Raw genomic sequence first — 24,381 nt, forward strand, 5'->3', positions numbered from 1 at the left:
CGTATCTCCCTGTCCCGTATGTGGGGCAGGCAGAGAGGGTTGCCCCACGGAGGTGGCTCAGGCTAACGCTAGCCCTGTACTGGCGCAGAGAGTCTGAAGGGGGCGGGCTTGGGCACCACCCCCCCGCCAGCTCCTTTGGCCCGGAGGGTGGAGAAGGAGCCGCCAGGCTGGCGCCGACGCTCCTCCGGCCCTCACGCAGGAGCCGTGCGGCCCCGGGGGAGCTTTTCCAGCATCAGCCCCGCTCCCTCCACGAGCCAACCGCCGCTCGGCGCAGCCCCGGGCCCCATCTGCCTCCCCGGCGGGGAGCGGCGGTTGTCGCTGAATCTCACACTGAGCAACAGCCGGTTCCAGCGCCTGAGGCAGAGCCTGGAGCCCGCCGCCCCCCAGGTCCGCCTCAGAGCTCGCCCCGGCCGGGACCTCTGCGCGCCGGGCCCGCCGCCCTGACGGTGTTTCCGGGTGCGGGAGCCGGGATGTGCGTCCGGGTTGGGCGGGCTCCGCTCTGCGGCTTCCTCCCGCCTCTTGGGCTTGGAGTCTGAGCCGCCGCCTCGCAGCCTGCGGCGGCCCCGAGCTCGCCGCGGCCAGCGCCTGCGCGCGGATCTGTGAGCCTCTGGGCCCGGTGCAGGTTTGGGGAAGCAGGGCTGAGTGCGGGGGTGGGGTGCTGAGTCGGGGGGAGTGGGGCTGCGTTGGGGGCGGGGTGCCGGGTTTGGGGGAGTGGGGCTGGGTTGGGGGCGGGGTTCCAGGGTTTGGGGTGTGGGGCGGGGTTGGGGGGTGGGATGCTTGGTGTGGGGGAGGGGGGCTGGGTTGGGGGGCAGGGTACCGGGTTTGCTGGCGCAGGGCGGTGCTCTCTTGTGTGATGCCAGGGTGGGCTGTGCTGATGGGGACGCGGACAGGGCATGCACAGCTGGATTATTGGGGTGGGGGCCACCCTGCGGGGTTGGGTTGCCCTGCCCTGGGAGGCGGTTCCCAGCGGTGGGTGCCCTGGCTGCAGCGCAGTGTGAGCAGCTGTGGTTTGATCACCGTGGCCGGGGCACTGAGTGGTAGGGGAAGCAAAGCTCTAGGGTGGGAAAGCAAGTGAGTGAGGAAATGCCCTGAAAAAATCAACATAGGAAAGAGGGGGTCGGCGGTGGGAATAGAAGGCAGCAGGTATGAGACCAGCTGGGATAATTCTGTTCCCCTAAGGTCAGTATTGGAGCAATAGTGAAAGGTTTGATTTATCACAGTTATATTTGAGACCACCCTAAGCATTCTTCCGAAAGACAATAATAAAAGCATTTGGGCTATTTTCTGTTTGTGAAGCTTCCCTGATAGTTCTCCCAGCTAAATGAAATACCATATTGCAAACTGCTAATGTAGCCTTAGCCTAAGTGATTTCAGTGGAAATAATGTCAAGCCTGATATACCTATTAGAAATGGAATGTGAGGAGCGGCAGGGCAGATAGCCGCTGTGGACCCCGGGGCAAAGCGTGGCCATGCCCACCCACAAGGCACAGAGCCTTGGGTGGAAGGGGCAAAGCTGGGGGCAGCTGAACCTCAGTGCCACCCAGACCAGGGCACAACCACCGTCTCTAGCCCTCAGAGCTGTGTTGTCTGTCCAGTGTGGTGCTCCAGCTGCAATTTAAAGGGGCCCAGGGCTCCAATCACGGCTGCAGCACCTGGGAGTCCTGGATCCCTTTGAATCACCGGGTCCTGGGGCAATTGTCCTCTTTGCCTCCCACCCCTGTTGGCAGGCCTGGTGAGGAGCATAAGCTAAACACCATTCTTGTAATCAAAATATAGGTATTTGCATAATAGAAGGGTTTGTTTTCATTCTCCCATTTTCACAATCTTCTGAGACCAGAAGATCCTTTTTTGCCCTAAACTCTGATTTTAGACAATTGCTGGTTGGACCTGCCAAGAAGAAATTCTGTCAATAAGATAGGAGAAATTCCATTACATTTCTAATGATAAAAACAAAAGACACCAAAACCTCATGTGTTTACCTCTGTATATTGTGGATGTATATTTCTGCCTTTTCTTGAGGTACCGTGTGTATTTTCAAAATAGGAGATTTGTAAAGTTGCTTAAGACTAATAGTAGCTCTAGTTTCAAAAGCAGCTCATGTTACATAGTAACATAATTGTTTTCGGAGTTTACACGAGGTTCATGTTAGAATAGAAATTGCTATCATCTTTTGTAAAAACAATGTACTTTCAACACTGCACTGTTGTTACTGCTGTTTATCTATATCATTGAAACCCCAGAAACCCAAACAGCCCTAGGAACCTATTATATTGGGCCCTGAGCAAACATAGAGTCATGGACTCCTAGGTCTAGTTACCAGACAATCCCTGCCCTTAACAGTTTAATCTAAATAAACAAGTCAGACAAAGTATTTTATCCATATTTTGTAGATACAATGATTTTCAAAAATCACACAAGAAGTGTGTGGCATACCTGGAAACTGAAACCAGATTTGAGAGTCTAGCCCAATCCCTATCTGCAAGACCTCTTTCTATTCACAATGTTTTATGAACATATTTACTTCAATTACAGATTTTGGAGATAAAATTCATGTTCCTGAAGTAAAAAGAAGTTATCAGCTGCAAAGATGTTGGAGGAGGACATGGAGGTGGCCATCAAGGTGGTGGTGGTAGGAAATGGAGCAGTTGGGAAGTCCAGTATGATTCAGAGATATTGCAAAGGAATTTTTACAAAAGACTACAAAAAAACTATTGGAGTAGATTTCCTGGAGAGACAAATACAGTAGGTATTCAGCAGATATTGTGCTACTTCTGTCTTTATTTTTTTTTAGTATAGTTGTGACTAACAGGGCATGTGGAAATGCCCAGAAAAGATCAGCGTAGCCCCTGTGGGGCCTTTTTTATGTCTTGTTCAGAGGGCTAGAAGCAAAGCTTTTATACAGTATTTAGATCATTCAGTTTTCTACTCAAGTACAAGATTCATAATTTGTAATAAAATAGAAATCTCAAAAACTTTGATACACCTGATGCCTTTTCTAAGAAGGTGCGTACGTGGTAAAATGCTGATATTTGCATTCCTTGTTTTAAAAAAGAAACGTTTGTTATGTGGTTTGAAATAGTTTTTTCAAACCCCTACGCTATTAATAATGCAAGCAGATGATATCACACTTACAGGAGGTGAAGGTATTAAGTTCATGGAAAAAATAAGTTCATAGATCACTTTAGATGAAATTAAATATGTGTGTTGAAGCATAGGTTTTCTTTGCATTGTTTTTTTCTTTTTTATGACACAGGCATTACAAAGCCCAGTATGATTTTAAAAAAAACATGATCTTTGTCTTTGAACATTTCCTGTACTCTTGGAAATTTGATTTTAACAGTATTGCATTAGATTATATGAGCCATTAAGAGATTGCAATTAGTCATTTTTTGCTATTGCAGAGTGAAGTGTAAAGTAAAAAGTATCAATGTTGAAAAATTATTTTTCATTCTCAAATACGTTATAAAGAAGAGAATTTTTAATACATGTGTGCTTTGTCTTGAGTGTCACTTTAGTTTTCAATCTCTGTATTCAGTGGGTTGATGAAACATGTATTTCAGAGTTAATGATGAAGATGTCAGACTGATGTTGTGGGACACAGCAGGTCAAGAGGAGTTTGATGCAATAACTAAGGCCTATTACAGAGGTAACCCCCTCTATATTTTACATCTTAATCTTTATTTAATTTAATAGATAAATTGAGAAAAATTTAATGCTCTTGACTTAACCAATTATTTTTGAGTAATAGGGATGTTTTATATTTAACAGTAATACAAAGATCAGATGAGTTGTCTCTACTATTCCTATTTTTTTCAAAGGGGAGGGAGCCTTTTCAGATTCTTGAGCATTTATTCCCAAACATGCAATATATATATATGACTTTATTCAGTGCCATCTAATGTGAAATTCCCAGAGGTGCAATTTAAACAGGGTAGAACCTAATTAATCTAACAGGTGGATAGATTTTTGAACCCATAAGGATAAGTGTGAGGCGCAGAGAGAGAGAACTTGGTTAGAAACTTTTGTAATTAAACAGAACCTTACAATTTATTAGCATTTAGCATGAATTAAAACGAAAAAAAACTAAACTGGAAAGTCAAAATAATATAGCTTGCTCTTACACCACTCTAAGGCTATGGAAGCACAATGGAAGCTATTTCGGGATACTCCCGTATCCCAAAATAGCTCCCCATATCTATGCGACATGCTTATCATTTCAAAGTGTTTCTCAAAATAATGAGTGCTCTAATTTAGGATCCCTGTACTTCTTGTTGAAGGAGAGGTAAGGGATGCTTCAAAATAGTGTTTTATTTCGACAGGTGATGCTATTTAGACAGTGTTACATACCGAAATAGCCTATTTCAAAATTGTCTCGAAATAAGCTATGTAATTTTCGTAGCATAAATTGCGTAGCTTATGTTGAGTTTAGGCAGTTGTGTAGACATAGGCTGAGAGTCCATAATGCTTTAGTGCTTTAAATGAACTTCTAAAAATTCTGGTGAGCCATATCACTGAGTGGAAAGATTGAAAGACATTGATGTAAACATTTGTTTGATTCTGTGGTCATCTTTCAGCATGATCCTGCTGTGTGGCTCTGCTGCCGGTGTCATATGACATACGATAGCTTGCTATCTAGTTAAGTGCATCAAAATGGATAAGGATCTGCTTTGTAAGGTGTGAGTGAGGAGTTAATTCATCTAAATCTGCCTTCTTGTAATTTTCATTTGGTGAGCAGCTCTGTACTTTCTTTTTTCTTTAAGGGTCATATAGCACATATTGTATACCTGTGGGAAGAAATCCTAAGGGTCTTTACTTAGTTTTTATTCCCACCAACTCTTTTTGAAATTAGTAGGACCTTGCCTGAGTAAGAGTTATATTTGCGTGTTGGCAGTTTTGAGTGAACGTTGAGGCCAAGTTAGAATTTGAGCTGTAATTCAACAAACTTAGAAGAAGAAAAATCATATTACTTTAGGATCCTTACCTCCCACATTCTTTCCTCCAAAGCCAATTTCTGAAATTTGCCTCTGTGCTGTAGCATTCAGAAGGAAATGGGACAGGGGTCTCTCAAGAGTCTGATCTGGATGCTGGGTACTTTAAAAGGCTTCTCTAACTACACTAACTGTTTAAACGTACAAAAGGAGGTGCCTGTCCTGTAGTATTTCTGAGCTTCAGAGACTACTAAAAACTAGGTGAATGGGAAAAAAGGGCAAATGGAATTCAGTGTTGACAAACATAAAGTAATGCACAATGCGTGAATAATTTGATCTACACACACAGATCTTTTAGAATAAGAAAAGTCCATCAGCTCAGGAAAAAGACCTGGACATCACTGTGGATACCTCAATGAAGACTTTTGTCCAATATGTGGCTATTGTCAACAAAACAAACAAAATGTTGGATGCATAAGGACCAGAAAGAGGAATAATATGGAAAATAATACAATGCCATTATATGTCTGTGAAATGTCCTTACCTTGTATACTGTGTAGTTCATGTCACTCTGTGGGAAGAAAGATATAGCAGATATAAATGGTTATTGGTGGTGGGTGATGAAAATAATTGGGACCATGGAAAATCCCCAGCTTTGGGTGAGATGAAGATGTGGATCTTACCCATGAAAGCTCATGACCTAATAAATTTGTTAGTCTCTGATGTTCTACAAGACTGCTTTTTATTTGAAGGGCAACAGAGTTGCTGCACCTGTGTATAAATGTTGTAAAGCTGTTTAATGTTGGCAGTTTTCTTCAAAACAACGTAAGAGAAATACGCATGAATTAAAAATTATTTTTTTAAGCTTTTGGGGAAAATTATTCATAAAACAAAGTAGAACTCTGAAAATTTTCAAACTTTTCAAGCAAAAATCTCCAAAATGCAGCATTATTTCATCTGAATTTGTAACCTAAATGTAACAAATAAAATCTCAAAAGTAGATGGCATACTTACAAGATGAAGTATTTTAAAAGATACTGAAATTATCCAGGTATTTGTTTGTTTGGCGTTTACTGTAGTATCTTTGTGGCCTCCCATATTAGTAAAAGTGAGCGACAGACTGACCTCTCCCCACTCCCACCCCATTTTTCTCTGCTGAAGTAGGTTTCAATTTAGCAAAATCAGAGCTATCTTGAAGAACAACATTAATGACCCAAATAAGATCACAGGTCATTAATCTTTGAGCTTTCCTAACCACTGCTTTGACAAAGTACAGCAATAGTATTTGGCTCTTATGAAATAAAATGAAAAGCTACCATATCCCAAATACTTTTTTATAGGTTTACCTTTATTTTTCTCTTTCTTAACTGATAATTGTCTTTGTTTTTAGGGGCCCAGGCTTGTGTGCTTGTATTTTCCACTACTGATAGGGACTCTTTTGAAACAATTCCCACCTGGAAAGAGAAAGTAGTGGCTGAAGTTGGAGATATTCCCACAGTGCTTGTGCAGAATAAGATTGACCTCCTGGATGATTCTTGTATAAAGAAGTAGGTGATTGATCATATTGTTTTCTGAAATCGGAGGATTTGTTGCTGTCTTATTTCTCAAAAGCCATGTCTACGCTACAGTGTAAAGTCAATTTTACGGTACTTAGCTCAGTTTTACAATATAAATACCATTAGGTCAAATTTGAAGAGTGCTAAGCTCGACATTCTTGTGCCAATCATCTGATGTGGTGTAATGCCAAGTTAGAATTCAAAAGCTCGGAGTAATGCCAGCGTGGAAACAATGTTACTTTAAATCAGTTGTCCTGACTTCCAGAGGCATCCCACGGGTATGTCACAATACCCCACAGATGTACATTCTGTTCACTTCCATCTTCCCTGCTCTCCAGGTATGCAGGAAGTACGAAAAAGGGAGCCGGCATTTTAAATTCATTTCTTGATGATCAGTGTGGCGATCACATCTAGCCCTGAAAGATAGAGCCAGGGTCTCAGTTTGGCTGGTGGGCTAGCCCCACCACGTCATACCATACTATGTGGAAGCTTGGTGGTTGGGACCAAACAGTGGCCCATCAGACAGCTGGGTGACATGTCCTGTCCTGTGTGGGGTGTAGGTTTCTTCCCTGCACAGGATGTAGCAGGAGAGGCCAAGAAACTTCTTTTCTGTGCTTCATGTTTGTATGAGGCAGCCCCCCTCCTCCACAAGCGCTACACGGCTGGTGGCCTAGCCCCAGCCCCACCACACCATGTGCTGGTGGTGCATTGTGGACCATGCTTCCAGACAGCAGCATGTCCTGGCCTGCATGGGGTGAAGGCTTCTGCACTGCACATTTTCCAGGGGCTCACCAGGTGTCGGGGAGTGGCTCCTGCTGTGGCAAAGATTTTTGGGGACTGTCTGGCCCCCGTTAGGCAACACGTGCCGGGGGGGATGGCTTATAAGAAACCAGTTCATTGCACCATGTCAACAGGAGCCTCAGCTTCTGTTGAGGCATTGGCCCTGGCCACACCTATTTTCTGGACTGGCCCCCTGTCTAATAAGAAACCAGTTGATTGCACCATGTCAACAGGAGCCTCAGTTGGCCCCTGCCAACTGAGCTTTGTTGCAAGGGTGGCCCTCCAGCCTAGGCACACAAGTGATGGAGAAATGTCAACAGGTTACTGCAGGGCTGGCCCCACAGAGGGCAGTGTAACTTTTCTGGGCTGGCCCCCTGCCTAGGCACACTGCTACAGTACTCTCCCTTCCCAAAGCATGTGGCTTGGGGGAACCACAGTTTCAGCAATGGCCTGTTTGCTGCATTTTTACCCAGGGGGGAAGGAAATTGAAGTAGCTATTGGCGGCATGATTCCCTACCTACCTTTCTCCATATGACCTGGTTTTAAACCAGGGGTATCAAGATGTGGGCTTGACCACTCCCTGATGTGCTGCCCTCTGAAAGGTTTTCTTTCACTGGGGGAGAACTCAGGTACCTGTTGACATGGCAGAGTCATCTGGAGCACATGCACCCTAGTTTGTTGGCTTGACAGCTCCCTGATGTGCTGCCCTGTGAAAGGTGTTTTCACCAGTGGACAACTGATGTATCATTTGACATGGCACAGTCAACTGGAGCACATGCACCCTTCCCAAATCATGTGGCTTGGGGGAGGATGTCCTGTGACAGAATGGAGCTTCTTCTTCGAGTGGTCCCCGTGGGTGCTCCACAGTAGGTGTCGGGCTCGCCCCGGCGCCGCAGCTCGGAAAATGTTCAGCAGTCTCTGTCGGGTCGCGCATGTGCCAATGCGCGTCGGCTCTTCGCACGCTTATGGTCACGTGCGCAATCCGGTCCCCGCCAGTTCCTTCTCAACCGCCAACGGCTGCAGATGGAATCCTCTCCGGCTCCAATGCCTGAGACAGATAAGTCTTATTTTTTCTCGTGTTAATAGTTTTTAACAGTTCATAGTTAGCAGTCCTATAGTTATTATAGTTAGTTACTCTGTTAAAAGTTGTTAAAAGTTAAAGACTATCTTAAAACCACAGCGGCCGCCTCCGGTCGGGCCCGCTGCTTTTGTTTGTCGGCCTTCAAAGGCCAACAGTTATTAACATCACCTAACATACTGTTAAGTGTGCTATTAGCACCTAAGGACTCAGAATTAAGTTTTAACGATGCATCCCGCAGCTTAAGAAGTGTGAATCTTGCCGGAGGCCATGCCTGCTTCAGATGGCCATAGCAGATGCATACGGTGCCTTGGGGAGACGCACGTTCCCCAGAAGTGCTCCCATTGTTCCAAGTTGACTAATAGAGCTACAAAAGATAGAGAAATGAGGCTGAAGATGCTGTTAGTTGACAAAGCACTTCAGCCTGCCTCATCGAAGGCAACGCATGCGGAGGGCTCTTCAGGACCGCACAAGAGGAAGGCTTTTCTCTTTGACCTCCTCTGCGCAGAAGAAAAGAAGAGCCTCGCCTCCTCGATCCCTGCCCCTTACTGTTGGGAGCGGGACGAGTGTAACAGGGCCCGCGAAGAGCCTCGCCTACTCGATCCCTGCCCCTTACTGTTGGGAGCGGGACGAGTGTAACAAAGGGCCCGCGAAGAGCCTCGCCTACTCAATCCCTGCCTCTTACTGTTGGGAGCGGGACGAGTGTAGCAAAGGGCCTGCACACGCTGGCTTCCTCCACTGGTAAAGCCACGGCACATGCAACCACTCAAGGCCCTGCAGTCACCGGGGAGACGGCACCAAGAGCTGTGCGGGCACTAATCGGTTCGGCACCGGCTACTGCGCACTGATCGAGACTTCCCCAGAGGCACCGGAGACGACGGCACCGAGGACATCGGCACCGAACACGGCGGCACCGGGATCGACGGCACCGGCGACGACGGCACCAGGAGCAGTGGATATCAGCATGACACCTGCTCCGGTACCAAGTTCACCAATAGGACCACCCAAGAGGGTAAAGGCTAAAACGAAGACCAGGCACCGCAGCCCCTCTCCTGAGGTAATTGCACTGCCTCTGTCACCACGATCACCACCGGAGATTCGACGGGCAGCAACACCTTCAGCCTGCCACAGACGTCCTTCTCCTTTTCTTCGGAGCCTATCAGGGATCTGCACATTTTTCTCCAGCATCTAGCAGAGATCCCTACGAGTCTTCTCACAGAGGCTCTCCTCGTATGTCGGTATCATCTCAGAGGTCTCGACATTCCAGGCACCACCCTTACATCCTTGGATCATGGTCCAGGTCTCCATCACCAGGCCCCTGTCGCTGTTGCTACGACCGCCATCATTATGCGGGGCGTCATCATAGGAGGTCGACGTCTCACTATGGATCCCCGTCGACCACTCCTCAACGCCACAGTGTTCTGCTTCCACCTGGGGGAACACCACCAGTTCCCCAATCAGAGGCTGGGTCTAAAGACATTGAACCCCACCTCGAAATTCCACAAAGGCAATCACATCAATACAGCCAGGATCCAGAGGAATTGGATGAGAGATACCATAGTGATGCCTCCTCATCCTCGCCAGACGAGGCCGTGATCCTTGGAGACATTTCTCCCCCAGATGACCTGAAACAGTTCCAGGAGCTGTTCAAATGGGTAGCTCAATCCCAAGATATTCAAGTGGTGGAGGTGCAGGAGAAACACCACAGACTCCTTAAAAACCTCAGGCTTCCATCTTCTTCTAAAATTGCTATTCCTCTGGACGATGCAATCATGGAGGCAGCCACTAATATATGGCAGACCCCAGCATCCGCTCCTCCTAACAACAAAAGAGTGGACAAAAAGTACTTCGTCCCTGTGAAAGGTATGGAATTTCTATTTAGTCATCCACAGCCAAACTCGCTAGTGGTTGAATCGTCCCAACACAGGTCCAAATCGTCCCAGTACAAATCTGGGGGATTGGACAAAGACATAAAGAAGCTGGATCTTCTGGGTAGAAAAGCCTACTCTTCCTCTACTCTGTTGCTCCGCATGGCCAACTATGCTGCTCATTTGTCGAATCACAATTTCGACAATTATTCCAAGCTTACTGCCCTCATGGACTTCCTTCCAGGGGAAAAAAAAGGCCAATTCTTAAAGCAATTGTGCAAGAGGGCTACGCGGCTTCTTGAGCAGGCGTGCAGATTGCACTGGATGTGGCGGACACAGCAGCCCGCGCCGTGGCCACTGCAGTGGTAATGCGGAGAGAGTCATGGCTTCACACATCCTGCATTCCAAAGGAGTTACAGGTCAAAATTGCAGACCTCCCCTTCAACAAAATAAATTGTTTGCTGAATCGTCCGACTCAGTCCTACACTCCAGCAAAGATTCCAGAGCCACACTTCGGACTCTGGGGATATATACCCCACCGTTCAGAAGGAAGAAATTTTATCCTCAGCAGCGCCGTTATGGTTACCAACAGCAACGTACCCAATTTCAACGGGGGTATGATCAGGGACGTCATCAACAAACACATTATAAGGGCCCTAGGCGCCAGCCTCAGCAGGGCAGCGCCTCCGCAGGGCAAAGTGCAAGACAGCAAGTTTGACGGATATGTCGAGAGCCGCGAAGCCAAGACCATACCTCAGTGCCAATCTCGGTACATGTTCCATCACTGACTCAAGCCATTTTACCCACAATGGAAAAGCATCACGTCGGACAGGTGGGTATTGGAGATCGTAAACACGGGATACACAATCCCCTTCCAGCCTTTACCTCCACCAAATCCTCCCACCGCACCCATGCTCAGAGACCCCTCTCACCTACCGGAATTAAGGCGGGAGGTGGACCACCTCCTATTCATAGGGGCGGTGGAGAGAGTACCGGAACAATTTCAAGGCAAAGGGTTCTACTCCAGGTATTTCCTGACAGAGCAGAAGACAGGAGGGTGGAGACCCATTTTGGATCTACGCGCACTGAACCAGTACCTACGCAAACAGCGCTTCAAACTCCTGTGGAACTCCTTGCCTGAGGAGGCTGTGAAGGCCAGGACTCTATTAGGGTTTAAAAAAGAGCTTGATAAATTTTTGCAGGTTAGGTCCATAAATGGCTATTAGCCAGGGATAAAGTATGGTGCCCTAGCCTTCTGAACAAGGGCAGGAGATGGATGGCAGGAGATAAATCACTTGATCATTGTCTTCTGTTCTCCTTCTCTGGGGCACCTGGCATTGGCCACCATCGGCAGATGGGATGCTGGGCTGGATGGACCTTTGGTCTGACCCAGTATGGCCGTTCTTATGTTCTTAAAATGACTACGATGGCTTCAATAATCACAGCACTTGACCATGGCGATTGGTTTGCAGCCCTCGACTTACAGGATGCGTATTTTCATATCGCAGTTCATCCAGCCCACAGGCGTTTTCCTCCGGTTCCTTGTGGGTATGGATCATTTCCAGTACAGAGTCCTCCCATTCAGACTCTCTTCAGCACCCAGAGTCTTCATCAAGACCTTAGCAGTGGTGTCAGCATACCTACATAGACAGGGAGTTTTCATTTTCCCGTACCTGGACGATTGCCTGCTAAAGGGAACTTCCCGGGGGGAGGTATTACGGATGATACACATCACCACAAACACATTTACCTCACTGGGCCTCATCATCAATTTCTCAAAATCAAAGACCGACCCCACGCAAAATATAGAGTTTACAGGGGCTCCGATAGACTCAGTCACGTCAAGGGTGTATTTACCCAAGGCTTGTTTTCGTGCCATTGAATCTCTCGTACAACTACTAATGTACAGCCCCACTGTTACAGTTCTCACGTGCTTACAACTGTTGGGGCATATGGCAACCACCACGTTGTGGTGCAAAATGCCAGGCTGCATATGCGAGGATTGCAGCATTGGTTGGCAACCATATACAAACCCTCAATCCACACCATCCACAAGAGGGTGTCACTTACAACAGAGGCACGAAGCTCGCAGAGTGAGTGAGCTCACGGCCATAATGTCCACACCACCCTGCACGATCTTCTCAAAAGAAGCGGTGGTCTTACGATTACACTCAGCCTTCGTTCCGAAGGTCTCTTCAGATTTTCATATCAACGAACCAATAGTGCTGCCCTCGTTCTATCCTAAGCCTCACAACTCAAATGAAGAGGCACAGTTGCACTTACTTGACGTAAGAAGGGCACTGGCCTTCTACATCAATAGAACTAAACCTTTCCGGAAAACGGACAGACTCCTGGTGTCCATTGCATCCAGGTCAAAAGGAGAAGCGCTATCTTCGCAGAGGATTTCAAATCACATTGTGTCTTGCATAAGACTGTGTTACGAGAGTCACAAGACACCTCTGCCAGTTCCGCCAAGAGCCCACTCTACGAGGGCGATGGCGGCATCAACGGCCTTCTTCAAAGGCATCACGCTGAGAGGTATCTGCAGAGCGGCGACGTGGTCTTCCTGTGACACCTTCGCCAAGCACTACGCCATGCACAGGATGCTTGATGAGGATACACGCGTGTCGACAGCAGTCCTTTCACGGGCAAGCTGCGCATAAATCGGGTACCCACCTCCTTTTTCGGGGGGGGGGGTTACTGCTGGGTAGTCACCTACTGTGGAGCACTTACGGGGACCACTCGAAGAAGAAAGAGAAGTTACTCACCTGTGTAGTAACGATGGTTCTTCGAGATGTGTCCCCGTGGGTGCTCCACTACCCACCCGTTCCTCCCCCCTTCGGAGCTCTGTTTGTGTGTTTTCAAGGGTGTCCGGAGCGGTTGATCAGGAACTGGCGGGGACCGGATCGCGTACTTGACCGTAAGCGCGCGAAGAGCCGACGCGCATCGGCACATGCGTGACCTGACGGAGACTGCTGAAGATTTTCCGAGCTGCGGCGCCGGGGCAAGCCCGACACCTACTGTGGAGCACCCACGGGGACACATCTCGAAGAACCATCATTACTACACAGGTGAGTAACTTCTCTTTATGTGCTCTCTCTGTCTCCCGTCTCTCTCTCTCTCTCTCTCTCTCTCACAGGCAGTTGCTGGTGCTTGGGCTTCTTTAGGAGAAGAGGCAAGGGAATCCCTTCATTCTTCCCTCAGCTTTTCTATCTTCTAATGCTTCCTTAACTTTTCCTTCTCCTCTCAAGCTCCTTCCAGCAGCCACTAGACACCTAAGCCATCTGGCATTCTTTCTGTTGTATTTAGTCGAGGATTCCTGATGAGTCTGGAGTTAATAGGGTCTCCTCGCCTCATGCTGGAGACATCCAGTGCAATGGACTCCGTAGAACATTCTTCAGTTCCAGGTGGTGACTACTCACAGATTTTTCTCTCTCTTTCTCTCTCTCTCAGACTTGTCTCGTTCAGCCAGATACACTACCACTTTTTCATTAAATCTTCTTTGCTTCAGAATAATGTGAAGTCTTGCTAGTTACATGGATCCTGTCTGGTGTGTTTTCACCACGGGAAGAGATGCTCACTACTAGAAACCAACACATTCTGTCTTTCCTTCTCTTCTTCTGGATAATGCTAACCACTAGACACCAATGTCCTCTGAGATTCCCTGCTTTTCCTTCTTTCCTTTTGAAAAATGGCTATTTGTTTTCAAAGAGAGGAGAATGGAGGCAATGCAGTCTGAGTTGGTGACATCATACACTCACAATCACTTGTGGGAATTTTTTTTTTTTTTTATTATAGAGCACCAGCAAAAAAACGCAGAATGCTACAGGGCAGAGGGAACTGTGGGATAGGTTCCTACAGTGCACTGTTGCAATCATAGAATTTTGGCAATTTAGTGTGGACACACTACATCAACTTTGACTTTATAAAACCCATTGATACAAAGTATATAAAATTCAGCTTTATTTCATAGCATAAACGTAGCCAGAATCTGTGAGAGTTGATGGTGAAGACTTAAGCAATCATATGTTTACTAAGTTTCAAAACCTAGGGCCTAATTCTGCAACCACACTTGAAAAATTCCACAAACCTTAGTGATGTTCCTCTCAGGAATAAAGTACTTACGCGTGCCAGATTGGGGACACTCACTTCAAGCTTAATTTTTTTTCCTTTTGTTTTCTAAACATCTTCAGAAATGAACAGAGAACCATTTAAATAGTCTGGGCCCAAATGAGAAATTATTCCATTTTGGACTCTTGAAAACTGTAAAATATGCATTCTCTGCCACTCAGATTTTACAAGTCATTAAACTTAGTTGGCGCCAAAGCAGGTTATATACTCTAGTTTGGTTAGTAAGTGCACATAGTGGCCGAACCATGTCAAGCAAATTTTTTTTAAATGTGCCATTGTATGTTTACTTTTTTCTCTTTTTGAAATTGTTTTCACATACTTGTGTTTTCTCAAGGTGATGTAGTTTCATATTATAGAAATTTACAGCCCATTAACATCCATAAACTCAGCCACTGTCAGCTTCCTCTTCTGTGCTCTTTCCTCCATAGATGGAGTTATCATTTCATTCTGCTCCACTCTGTCTCTTGCCCTAGAATCAAAATTGCAGCTCTCATTCCCCCAAGCATTCACTTCCTCTGCTCCTGTTTGTGCCTGTGGAGAAAGTTGGATGACCATGCAGAATACTTCTACTGTTAATTCAGTCTCTCTCCTTTAGTTCCGTAGTACTCCTGGTGTAGCTAAAAGCACTTCTTGCTCACGTGGCTTTCTTCACCAATTGTCCTTGCTGTCTGTTCTCCCCATTTGATAGCCTCCTAAAGCTCAACTTTTCCTTCCTATGCCCACACGATATATTACTCACGTTCAACAAGAAAACAGACAAAATCAAATGTGGCCTCCTCTTAAATCCATGTCAGCAACACTGTTGTTTCTCACATCTTTTACTTCTGTAAACCTTCCTCGTCATTCCTTCCCACCTCATGTTCTCCCTCAACTCCTTAAAATTCACTCATTTTCCCTTCACAATGCAAGCATACAGTAGGGTCTCAACATTCACAAGGGTTCCATGTTGAGAATACTCGCTAATGGTAAATTTTGTGAACATGGCGGCTGCTCCCACCCGGAGGCTTCTGCCTGGAGCTCTGGGGAAGTGGCGTCTGCCACCGATGCTCCCTGCCCAGAGCCCCAGGGAAGCGGCAGCTGCCGGCACTCCCTTCCTGGGGCCCTGGGGAAGCAGCTGCTTGCAGGCACTTGTGAATAATTGAATTTGTGAACCTAAGTTCGTGAATGTTGTGAACCTACTGTACTGTGGTCTCCTACTTACTTTAACAACCCAACCAAAGGAAGAAAAAAAAAACTTATCAATTTCCATCTATTCCATGTCTTCTGCCTTTCACCTTTAAACTCATTGATTGAAGAGGAATGTTCCAACAAAACATTTCATTGGTAAAGTGAACAAGTCATAAAGTAATTAGAGATTAGCTACCTCTTTACATGATTTTCTGACTAAATTAATTCCAAGGAATTTTATCTACAGTATTGACAAACACTGGCATAATGTACAAATCAGTATTTTACAAATCTCTCTCTCTGTTGTGCAGTGAAGAGGCAGAAGCATTGGCAAAAAAATTAAAGTTAAGGTTCTACCGAGCATCAGTGAAAGAGGACCTAAATGTAACTGAAGGTAAGAGATACAGCAAATATCGGACTCTGTCCTGTCCTCTGCTATGGAATGTTGCACATCTGGGTAGCCTGGAGCCTGGAAACTAACTTACCGGTTTTATAATGTTTTGGTCCCTCATTTCCTGGCACTGCACTGTAGTCATAGTAGGGGATAACATCTTACATTTGATTGTCAATGATACATTTAGGTAACATTTATTTTCTTTTTGGCATTTCTTCTTCCACACCTCAGGGGAAAACGAAAAATTTTCAAAAGTTCTGAAGTAATTTAGGTATGAATTATGCTTTTTGGAAAATTTTACTGATCAGGATTAAGTATTTATTAATTCCAACTTGTTTAACAGTGTACAGTTGAACATAAAACTTTGAACATAAATGCAGCTGTCAGTAATGTCATACCAACTTCTATAATACTGGCATTTTATGCACAAATTCAGTTTCATAATAGTCATACATTTCAGATGGTGGTTTTCTTGGGTGATTCTGGCATTCATGGCCAGAATATTCTGTCATTCTAATTTAATCTCATATCACCAGACAAAATCCAGAAGTGCACTACTTATTTCTCTTCTTCACTTAGATTTTCATCCTGGAAAACAAATTTATAAGGGAAAAGTAAATTTAAAAATCCACCCATGTGTGCATTACTAAAGTACAGGTTAAACCTCTCCCATCCAGCACCCTCAGGACCTGACCAGTGCCAGGCAAGAGAATTTGCCAGATGGCAGGAGGTCAATATTGTCTAGTACATTACTAATGCTCCCACTGCTTACTGGACTTTTAGAAGATATTTAGGGGTAAATTACAGCTAAATAACAGCACAGAACACTGAGAGCCAGGAGTGGTGGCTGTAAACAAAGGAGACCACATGAAACTTGGCCATACCCATGACAAATGGTCATCTGGCTAACTTAAAATCATTATGGACTGTGGGGTTGGTCAGACGAGAGAGTTCTGAATTAGAGGGGTTCAACCTGTAGCTTACTAAACAACTTTAGGTAATTGTTGGTACTGTGTATGGCTCCTGAAAATTTTCACGTATAATAGACTATTTATAGTCATAGCCTCATCAATGTAGCAACAGTTAAATTAGTACTAAGTAAAGTCATTGCCCATTTTTTTAATTATAAGCTTATTTTGCATAATTGCTGTTATTCTTATAACACTTCCCATAAGACCTATGTCTGATAAATTCCTAAAGATCTTATCTTTATGACAGCATGTATGTGGCTATGAACTGTGGTATAAAAAATAAACTAGATATGTCCCTGATCTTACAAGTGACTCTTTCTGTATACCCATGTGGAACTTTGGGGGGCTCTGTACTGGTATGGTGGTCTGCCCATGTAGAAGTGCTTGCAGAACTGGGGTCAGTGGTATCAAATCAGATGCTTACAACTTTGCTTTGTTTTCAAAACAAATCTGTAATACTAAGATGAGCTGAGATTGTTCTCAATGATAGCTCAGTGAGGGGAGGGATAGCTCAGTGGTTAAAGCATTGGCTTTGTAAATCCAGGGTTGAGAGTCCAATCTTTGAGGGGGCCTTTCCAAGGTCTGCAGCAGGTTAGACTTAAAAAAAAAAATCTGTTGGGGATGGTGATAGGTCCTTCTGTGAGTGCAGGGGAATGGACTCGGTGACCTTTCAAGGTCCCTTCCAGTTCTATGAGATATGATATATGAAGTTTTGCAGAGATGTCCAAGTGGAGTTCCCTATTTTAAATTTTCACACTCTGTTAAGTATATATTTTTATATTTCAGTTTTTAAATATTTGGCTGAAAAGTATCTTCAAAGGCTCAAACAACAAACAGTTGAAGACCCAGAAGTAGTACATACAAGTAGTAATAAAATTGGTAAGTATGAAACTGTAAACTGTAGTGAGACAGTTTTCTGCTGACAAAGCTGGCTATTAATTACCTAAGAATCTCATCCGTCTCCTACTGGAGTCAGTGGAATCTGATTCAGGCTTTTTTTTCTACCTTACTATATTGTCTGTTATTGTTTTGTAAAATAGCCTAACTAATGTATTAGTGTTGCTGGTCAGTGTTCACCAACAATCTTTTTTATTCAGTTCTTGGGGAAAAAATCATTAAAGAACTTGAGAATGGATGTTTTTGTGACACTTGCCTTTTTATGTAGTTAGTATTAGTCATCCTGGAACAGATATACAAGAGACTCACTGTGAAAAGATCTGGCATTTAATGAGAAGAGCTTTGTAAATTTTTGCCTTTTGTAAGGAAGCTTTGAACTGTGATTCTTTAAAGTACTTTTTTTGAGCAACTGATTTTTTTTCTCCTTAAAACACTCTTCTTTTATACTCCCTTTTTCCTCTCCTTTATCCCAACAAATATAGTAATTTCAAAGCCCTGTCATGTTTGTTTATTGTATTACTCGACTAAGCAAAACTTTGTTGCCATGGGCTTAGCATCTGAGTAAGTATGCCATTGTCCAGTTCTTAGGTATACTTGTTGTGGTAGTACTTAACGCCACAGTGGCATGTATTTAAGTCCAGCAGGCTCTAGTTTAGAAACAAAGTTTATTGAACTTTAGCTGCAAGTGACCCACAAGAATAAGTAACGGTTTTGGAATTTAAGAGATCATGTTTGAGAGGTCTTACTATGCATTAGTAAATTTTTTGGCTTAAGAATTAGAATATAAAAGGTATAAATATCTGTTGTTGTTTTTTCTTTAAATTATGTAGGTGTTTTTAATACAGCTGGTGGAAGTCATTCCTGCCACAGTTCTAGCACACTTAATGGTGGAGATGTCATCAACCTTAGACCAAACAAACAGAGGACCAAGAAAAACAGAAGTCCTTTTAGCAGTTGCAGCATACCTTAGAACCACTTTTGGAAAGCAAAGGAATGACAGTTATTTGGATCAAGTTGTGCAATTAAATAAGGAATACAGCCAGCTATAGAAGTATTTATCAATGCTCTAGCAAACCTTGCAACTACAGGGTCCTTAATAGATGGTGGATTTAAATAATATTGCTGTTGCAATGTTTATTTGTATGTAGAGGGAGACCCCTGGTGGCAAAAAATACAGAACCATTGTTGCCCCTGTGCATTTTTTAAACATTAGATGATCTTTTCCTGTTCGAAGGAATGATGTACAAAGCTGTTAATAGATTGGGCTGCATTGTTAAGCATATTAAAAATGCAAGCATAGTGCTTACAAATATCCATACAATACAGTATGACCCATTGTGGAGTAACTTTTTTCCATTAAAATTTACCAGCAAATTTGATAGCAGTGTGGTAGATAATCAAGACTCTGAAAAATAAAATGTGAAGGAAAACACAGATATCACAGTTGTCAGATTACACTAATACATATTCTGGCAATTTTATTGGTGCAATATGTTTGTATATTATGTGAATGTTAAGTAAGCTGTGCATGTAGATATTTGGTACAAATATTCAGGCCACACAAGAGAATACCAAAGCTGATTAAAATAGCACCCTTAAAATTATTTTCACTCCTTAAAATTTTACATTTCAAATTATGTTTTCCCAGAGAGTTCTGTTTACATTAATTAACTCACTACGCTTTGGGCCTTATATATTAGGTTTAATAAAAAAGTGTGCCAACAATTTTTTTTTCTTTTTATCTCACCCTACAGGTATTTTTGCAAAGTTTGTTTTTGACAGTCGTAACAGGATAAACAAGTAGTATTGTTTCTGATGCTATCAGTCACCTAAAAGGAATCCATAAAATTTTAATTGTATTTCTGTCCAAAAATACATTATTTACATCTAATATGTTCATGTAGCATGAACTAGAAAAATATGCTTCGTTTACAGAGTGGGGTATCAACAAACCATCCTAAGGTGTAAACTGTATTCTGGCAGATCCAACAAATTATAGCTGAAGAGTAAATCACACATTAAACTGATGATATGCTGTCTCATATTCAGTGTTATACTGCTGGTTAAAAGTCTAATTCTGAAGTATCAGACTTAGGAATAAAGTTTTCAGAAGTGTCTTATGGGTCACTATAAGGCACAATAATGCACATTAGAGGGGTATGATTTCTAAATCACACCACATTGCACCACAGTGACTCATATTCCTGTTGGCATGAATTAAAAGTTCCCTAGTGCACATTAACACAGATATGCAGTAGGGAACCTCTAGTTCATGCCAGCAGAGTTTTCATGTGCTGGTTAGTGTACAACACATTGGTGCACTTTGGAAATGTCATCACTCCAGTGTGCATTTCCATTGTATTTAAACATTTAGGCATCTAAGTCTAATTGAAAGTCAGCAGGACTTAGGCTTCTAACTCTCTAAGGTGCTTTTGAAAAATTTACCCTGTTGTCTCTGGAACATATATTTTAAAAATATTCATTTTGTTTGTTTTTTTGTATGGTGTTGTATAATTTTAATTTTTTACAATTTTCTGTAACACAGCTCAGCCAGAAACAAATGCAAAAATATTGTTTTAAGATATTCAAAACTGTAATAGTTTGTAAACTGGATGTATTAGAGTGCAAATTACATGACCTGGAGCTGTAAGTATTCAGTATAGATTGCTACACAGTTCCTATTAATTGATTTTCATTATACATTAATTAGTTAGTGTAACAGTTCAGTTTAGTTTTTGATCATTTTTTCTCCTTATTATATTTCCCAATACCATGGGAGAATTTCTTGTCCAGTAAACATATAATGCAGTAAGTCTGTGCTCTCATTTGTGCTTTGTATGTGTTGAAGGAAGGATTTGCCTTTCCTTTAATTCATACAATAAATACGACTTGTTAATTTCTGAAAACTTGAGCACTGAGGTGGACACTTGGACCACCAGTCTTTCATGTGGATAAACTGTGCATGGTGATACTTACAGACACTAAAATAATCTGATGTGCTTCATTGTATGTTAATATGTTATATTTTCATTGTGTCTTATTTCTGCTGACAGGCTCTTGCTGCTTCTCCCATTGCTGGCAATGAGATGAGCATTAAGGCATTCAATGCCCTCTTCTCTTATGGAAAAGAAAAGTTGTTACTGCAGTGTTTCTTACTTACTCTGTTGGATAAAGGCCTTTATTTTTAAAAAGTGCATTAAATCAATGTATGGATGTTTAAATGGGGCCAAATCTCATCTCTAGTCAATTTCATGAAAATGGTAGCAGGATTTAGTAGGAGAGCGAATCATTCACATACATACCGTGACATCTCAGCATTTCAGGATTCAAGTAAAGTGTATATTTGTGCAGAATTTTGTGAAACTTTTTTAATGTTGAAATTTGTACCTTAGGCTGGTAGCCTGTCAGTTTACATTTTTTAAAAAAGCAGGACTGTCTGTAACTTCAGTTTTTTGCCTTATTTAACTTTGTACAAAGTACTGAAGAGTAAGAGCCTTTATTACACATAATAGCCATCTGTATTTCTTCATTTAAGGTCTGTCATTATAAACACTTTTTTCAGAACTGAAAACTTGACAAAAGCTTCTATACCACGCTGAAACTTATCAGACTTAACAAATATGAGGGGGGCTTAAATTTAATTACAATGAGACTACTTACATGCTTAAAATTAAGCACACATAAGTAGCTGCAGTTGGATAGTAAGTAAGTAGTGTGTTTGTTTTCCTTCCTGCCTCTAACGTGGCTCTTCTTTTTATCTTTTAACTTCGTAAGCATCTGGTTTCCAATATGGCAGGAGGAGATGCAGAATGCAACTCTGACAATAGTATGATAGTTTACTCTGCATTTGTGCTAATAAACAATTAAAAGGATTTTGGCGTGCAGATTTGCAGCAGCAAACTAATAACTTGCTTTGGGCACTTCCTTATTTCCTCAGATGTAGTTTCTAACTTTTGGATGAATAACAGACATATTTAGGCTGTTAGCATTCATACAGCTCCATATGATCAGTTTTTTTAATATAAACTAATGTTACCAAAGAGAAAAACACATTAATGTGCACTCTCAAAATATTTTAGAGATGCAGCATGTTTTACTCTTTGAAACTAGACATACAGAGCCGGTAACAAGCTGCCATCAGTGCATGTCATTGTGATGATGTAGAAAAGGATGCGGTCCTCTGTTAGAAAACTGTACCAGTGGGTTTTTGTGCATCCTGTGTCATGAACAATTGTTCCCATCTCAACAAATGAAATGCTGTTCTATAGGTACAGTAGGAACCAAGCTTACTGCATTCCAATTATATATTCTGATTGTGGACCCTATCACAATTATGTGTGCTGCTATAGACCGATGATGCTGCCATTAAAGGAAAACCTTCAGTAATTAGTTATGCCTTAGCTATGTGAGTGTTTAGTAAACTAGTCAGTATGCTACAGGAGCAATTTTTAGAAGCATCTGTTAACTATTTCATTGTATCCATTCAATGAATGGGAGTGCTTTGTTCAGTGAGGCCTGTCTGTATAATCATACTTTTCAGCAGGGGATGCTATTTGGTATGAAGTAGGATGGCTATGATTCACTTTCCTTTGGAAATAATGAAGCTTTGAGTTGCAGGGTAAGTCATTTTAATTTTTTTGGTTTGGTCTGGTTTGGTTAACCTCACCTAACTTTTTTAAAAATATTAATTTAAAGCTTCAGAGCGTTCTGATTTTTTCATTGTTTCCTAAAGGGAAAGCTTATCCTTTCAGTCCAAGTATGCATTACCATATTTTCAAGATGATTCTTCTGGTTTTGTTTTATTACATTTAAACTTGTTTTACTCCTCTTCGTAATTAGTGATTACAAGGACAGACTATAGCTTACACTACACCATAGCTTTTTTGTCACTTCAATGGATCGTATCTTGATAGTAGAGGGAACTGAGCAGTTGTACACATTGTACTGTTCAGTTTGTGCCTGAATACAGTGCATAATGCTCAGTGAACATGCACTTTGAACATGTTAATTCATAAGTCTGAGAGCTATCAGTTAATCAAGTTATATGAATATTCATTATTTGCACTGGTTAACCTGTTTGTGGGTACTCAACTTACAACTACACAGTATATAAGCTTATTGGATTCCAGTAATACAATAAACTGTATTAGATTTTTAAACATCTCTATACATTTTTGCTTAATAAGATGAAGAACAATTTTAGTCCAATCAGCTTGCCTAACTTCATCAAATTGACTTTAATATATTGGTATAAGGAAAAAAAATCACTTCTACTGATCATTACAAGTTTTCAGTAAATCTGAGGCTTATAAATCCAAGTTATGCTGTATTGAGAAATGTTATGTATTGTTCTCCTAATACTTCATCAGAACTAGCAAGAAGAATTAACACTGAGTCTTGCAAAAGTAATACATTTAAGATTTCACCCACTATTAAAAAAGATGAAAAGCCTTTCAAACAATTACATTTGAAAGATTAATTTCTCTTTGTATGATGGGAGAGGCCATGACCAAAAAGCAAAGTGAACCTTATTTAGGTAATACTAAAAATAGTTTGTCTCAGGTTATGAGTAGAGTTAAGGTAATACTGACATATTATATATGTCTAGTGAGTATTCCTTCTTCATGTGAAATAATAGGCTGCTGACTAAACTTCGTCAAAATGTACTAAACAAAATATTAGTTTGGGCCAAAACGGATATTGCTCTCAATACTAAAATAGAAATCCCTTGTTACTAATGAGTGACTTATCTAAGTTGCATATTTTTGTGAATCGGAATGATTAAAAAAATTAAATTTATAACTTTTTGTTACCATCATGTACCCAAGTGATTGTAATACACTTATTTTTTTAGAAATTTTTGTCAACATGACTTATAGGTAATACACAAACAACCAGAAAAATAAATGTTTCAAAATGAATACATTGTGTGTGCTGTTTCTGTAAAACCATCAACAGTTAATTTTAGCCTTCTGTTTTAAGTGATGTTAACTGGGTTATAGCAGCTTGTTAATATGTATGTGAATGTCATTTGGTTTGCATAGCATATTGCTGCTTCTCTAGGTAGAAATTGGTAGAAATCACTATGCTTCAATGGCTGTGACCAAGTTTCCATCTCCCTAACAGCTCCATGTGGAGCAACGCACTCCAGACTGGTGTGACTGATTCTAATTAATATGCTGTCAATAGAGGAGAAAAAAAAAGTAGTTATAAATATCTTTAAAATGAACAACTTTAGAAAGAAAATCCAATAGAAACACCAGCTGGCCTTGACTCAGAGTACCCAGAAATCACCTAGTACAGGACAGGGCCAACAAGGAAAATAACTGAACGCCCCTGATTATCATCTAAAGCCCCAACCTAAATCCTTCCAGTGCATCACTGACATCTACAATCTATCCTGAAAAATGGTTCCTCACTCTCACAGACCTTGGGAGGCAGGACAGTCCTTGCCTACAGTCGCGCAACCTGAAGCAAATACCAGCAGCCACATACCAGACCTCAAAAACTCTAACCCAGGAATCTGTTCTTGGAACAAATTATGTTGCCCACTCTGTCTACATTTCTATATAAGCAACACCATCACAGATCTTAACCACAGCAGCCATGCT

General features: G+C 42.4%; 1 protein-coding gene across 4 annotated transcripts; it reads left to right on the forward strand.

The window, feature by feature from the left end:
• The first annotated feature begins 167 nt into the window (after positions 1-167).
• Positions 168-23,691, forward strand: RAB23 (RAB23, member RAS oncogene family). Of its 4 annotated transcripts, none has more exons than XM_074991108.1 (7): positions 168-387; positions 2,533-2,742; positions 3,561-3,646; positions 6,319-6,475; positions 15,820-15,902; positions 17,660-17,752; positions 18,601-23,691. In XM_074991108.1, the coding sequence occupies exons 2-7, from the start codon at positions 2,588-2,590 to the stop codon at positions 18,738-18,740; spliced, it is 714 nt and encodes a 237-aa protein (XP_074847209.1). In that variant the 5' UTR covers positions 168-387; positions 2,533-2,587; the 3' UTR covers positions 18,741-23,691. The 4 variants fall into 4 exon arrangements, with proteins under 4 accessions (XP_074847209.1, XP_074847208.1, XP_074847207.1 ...); XM_074991107.1 differs by lacking the exon at positions 168-387 and adding an exon at positions 499-599; XM_074991106.1 differs by lacking the exon at positions 168-387 and adding an exon at positions 511-622.
• Positions 23,692-24,381: the final 690 nt, after the last annotated feature.

The sequence above is a fragment of the Carettochelys insculpta genome, chromosome 3 (assembly GCF_033958435.1).
Source record: "Carettochelys insculpta isolate YL-2023 chromosome 3, ASM3395843v1, whole genome shotgun sequence".
Lineage (NCBI taxonomy): Eukaryota > Metazoa > Chordata > Testudines > Carettochelyidae > Carettochelys > Carettochelys insculpta.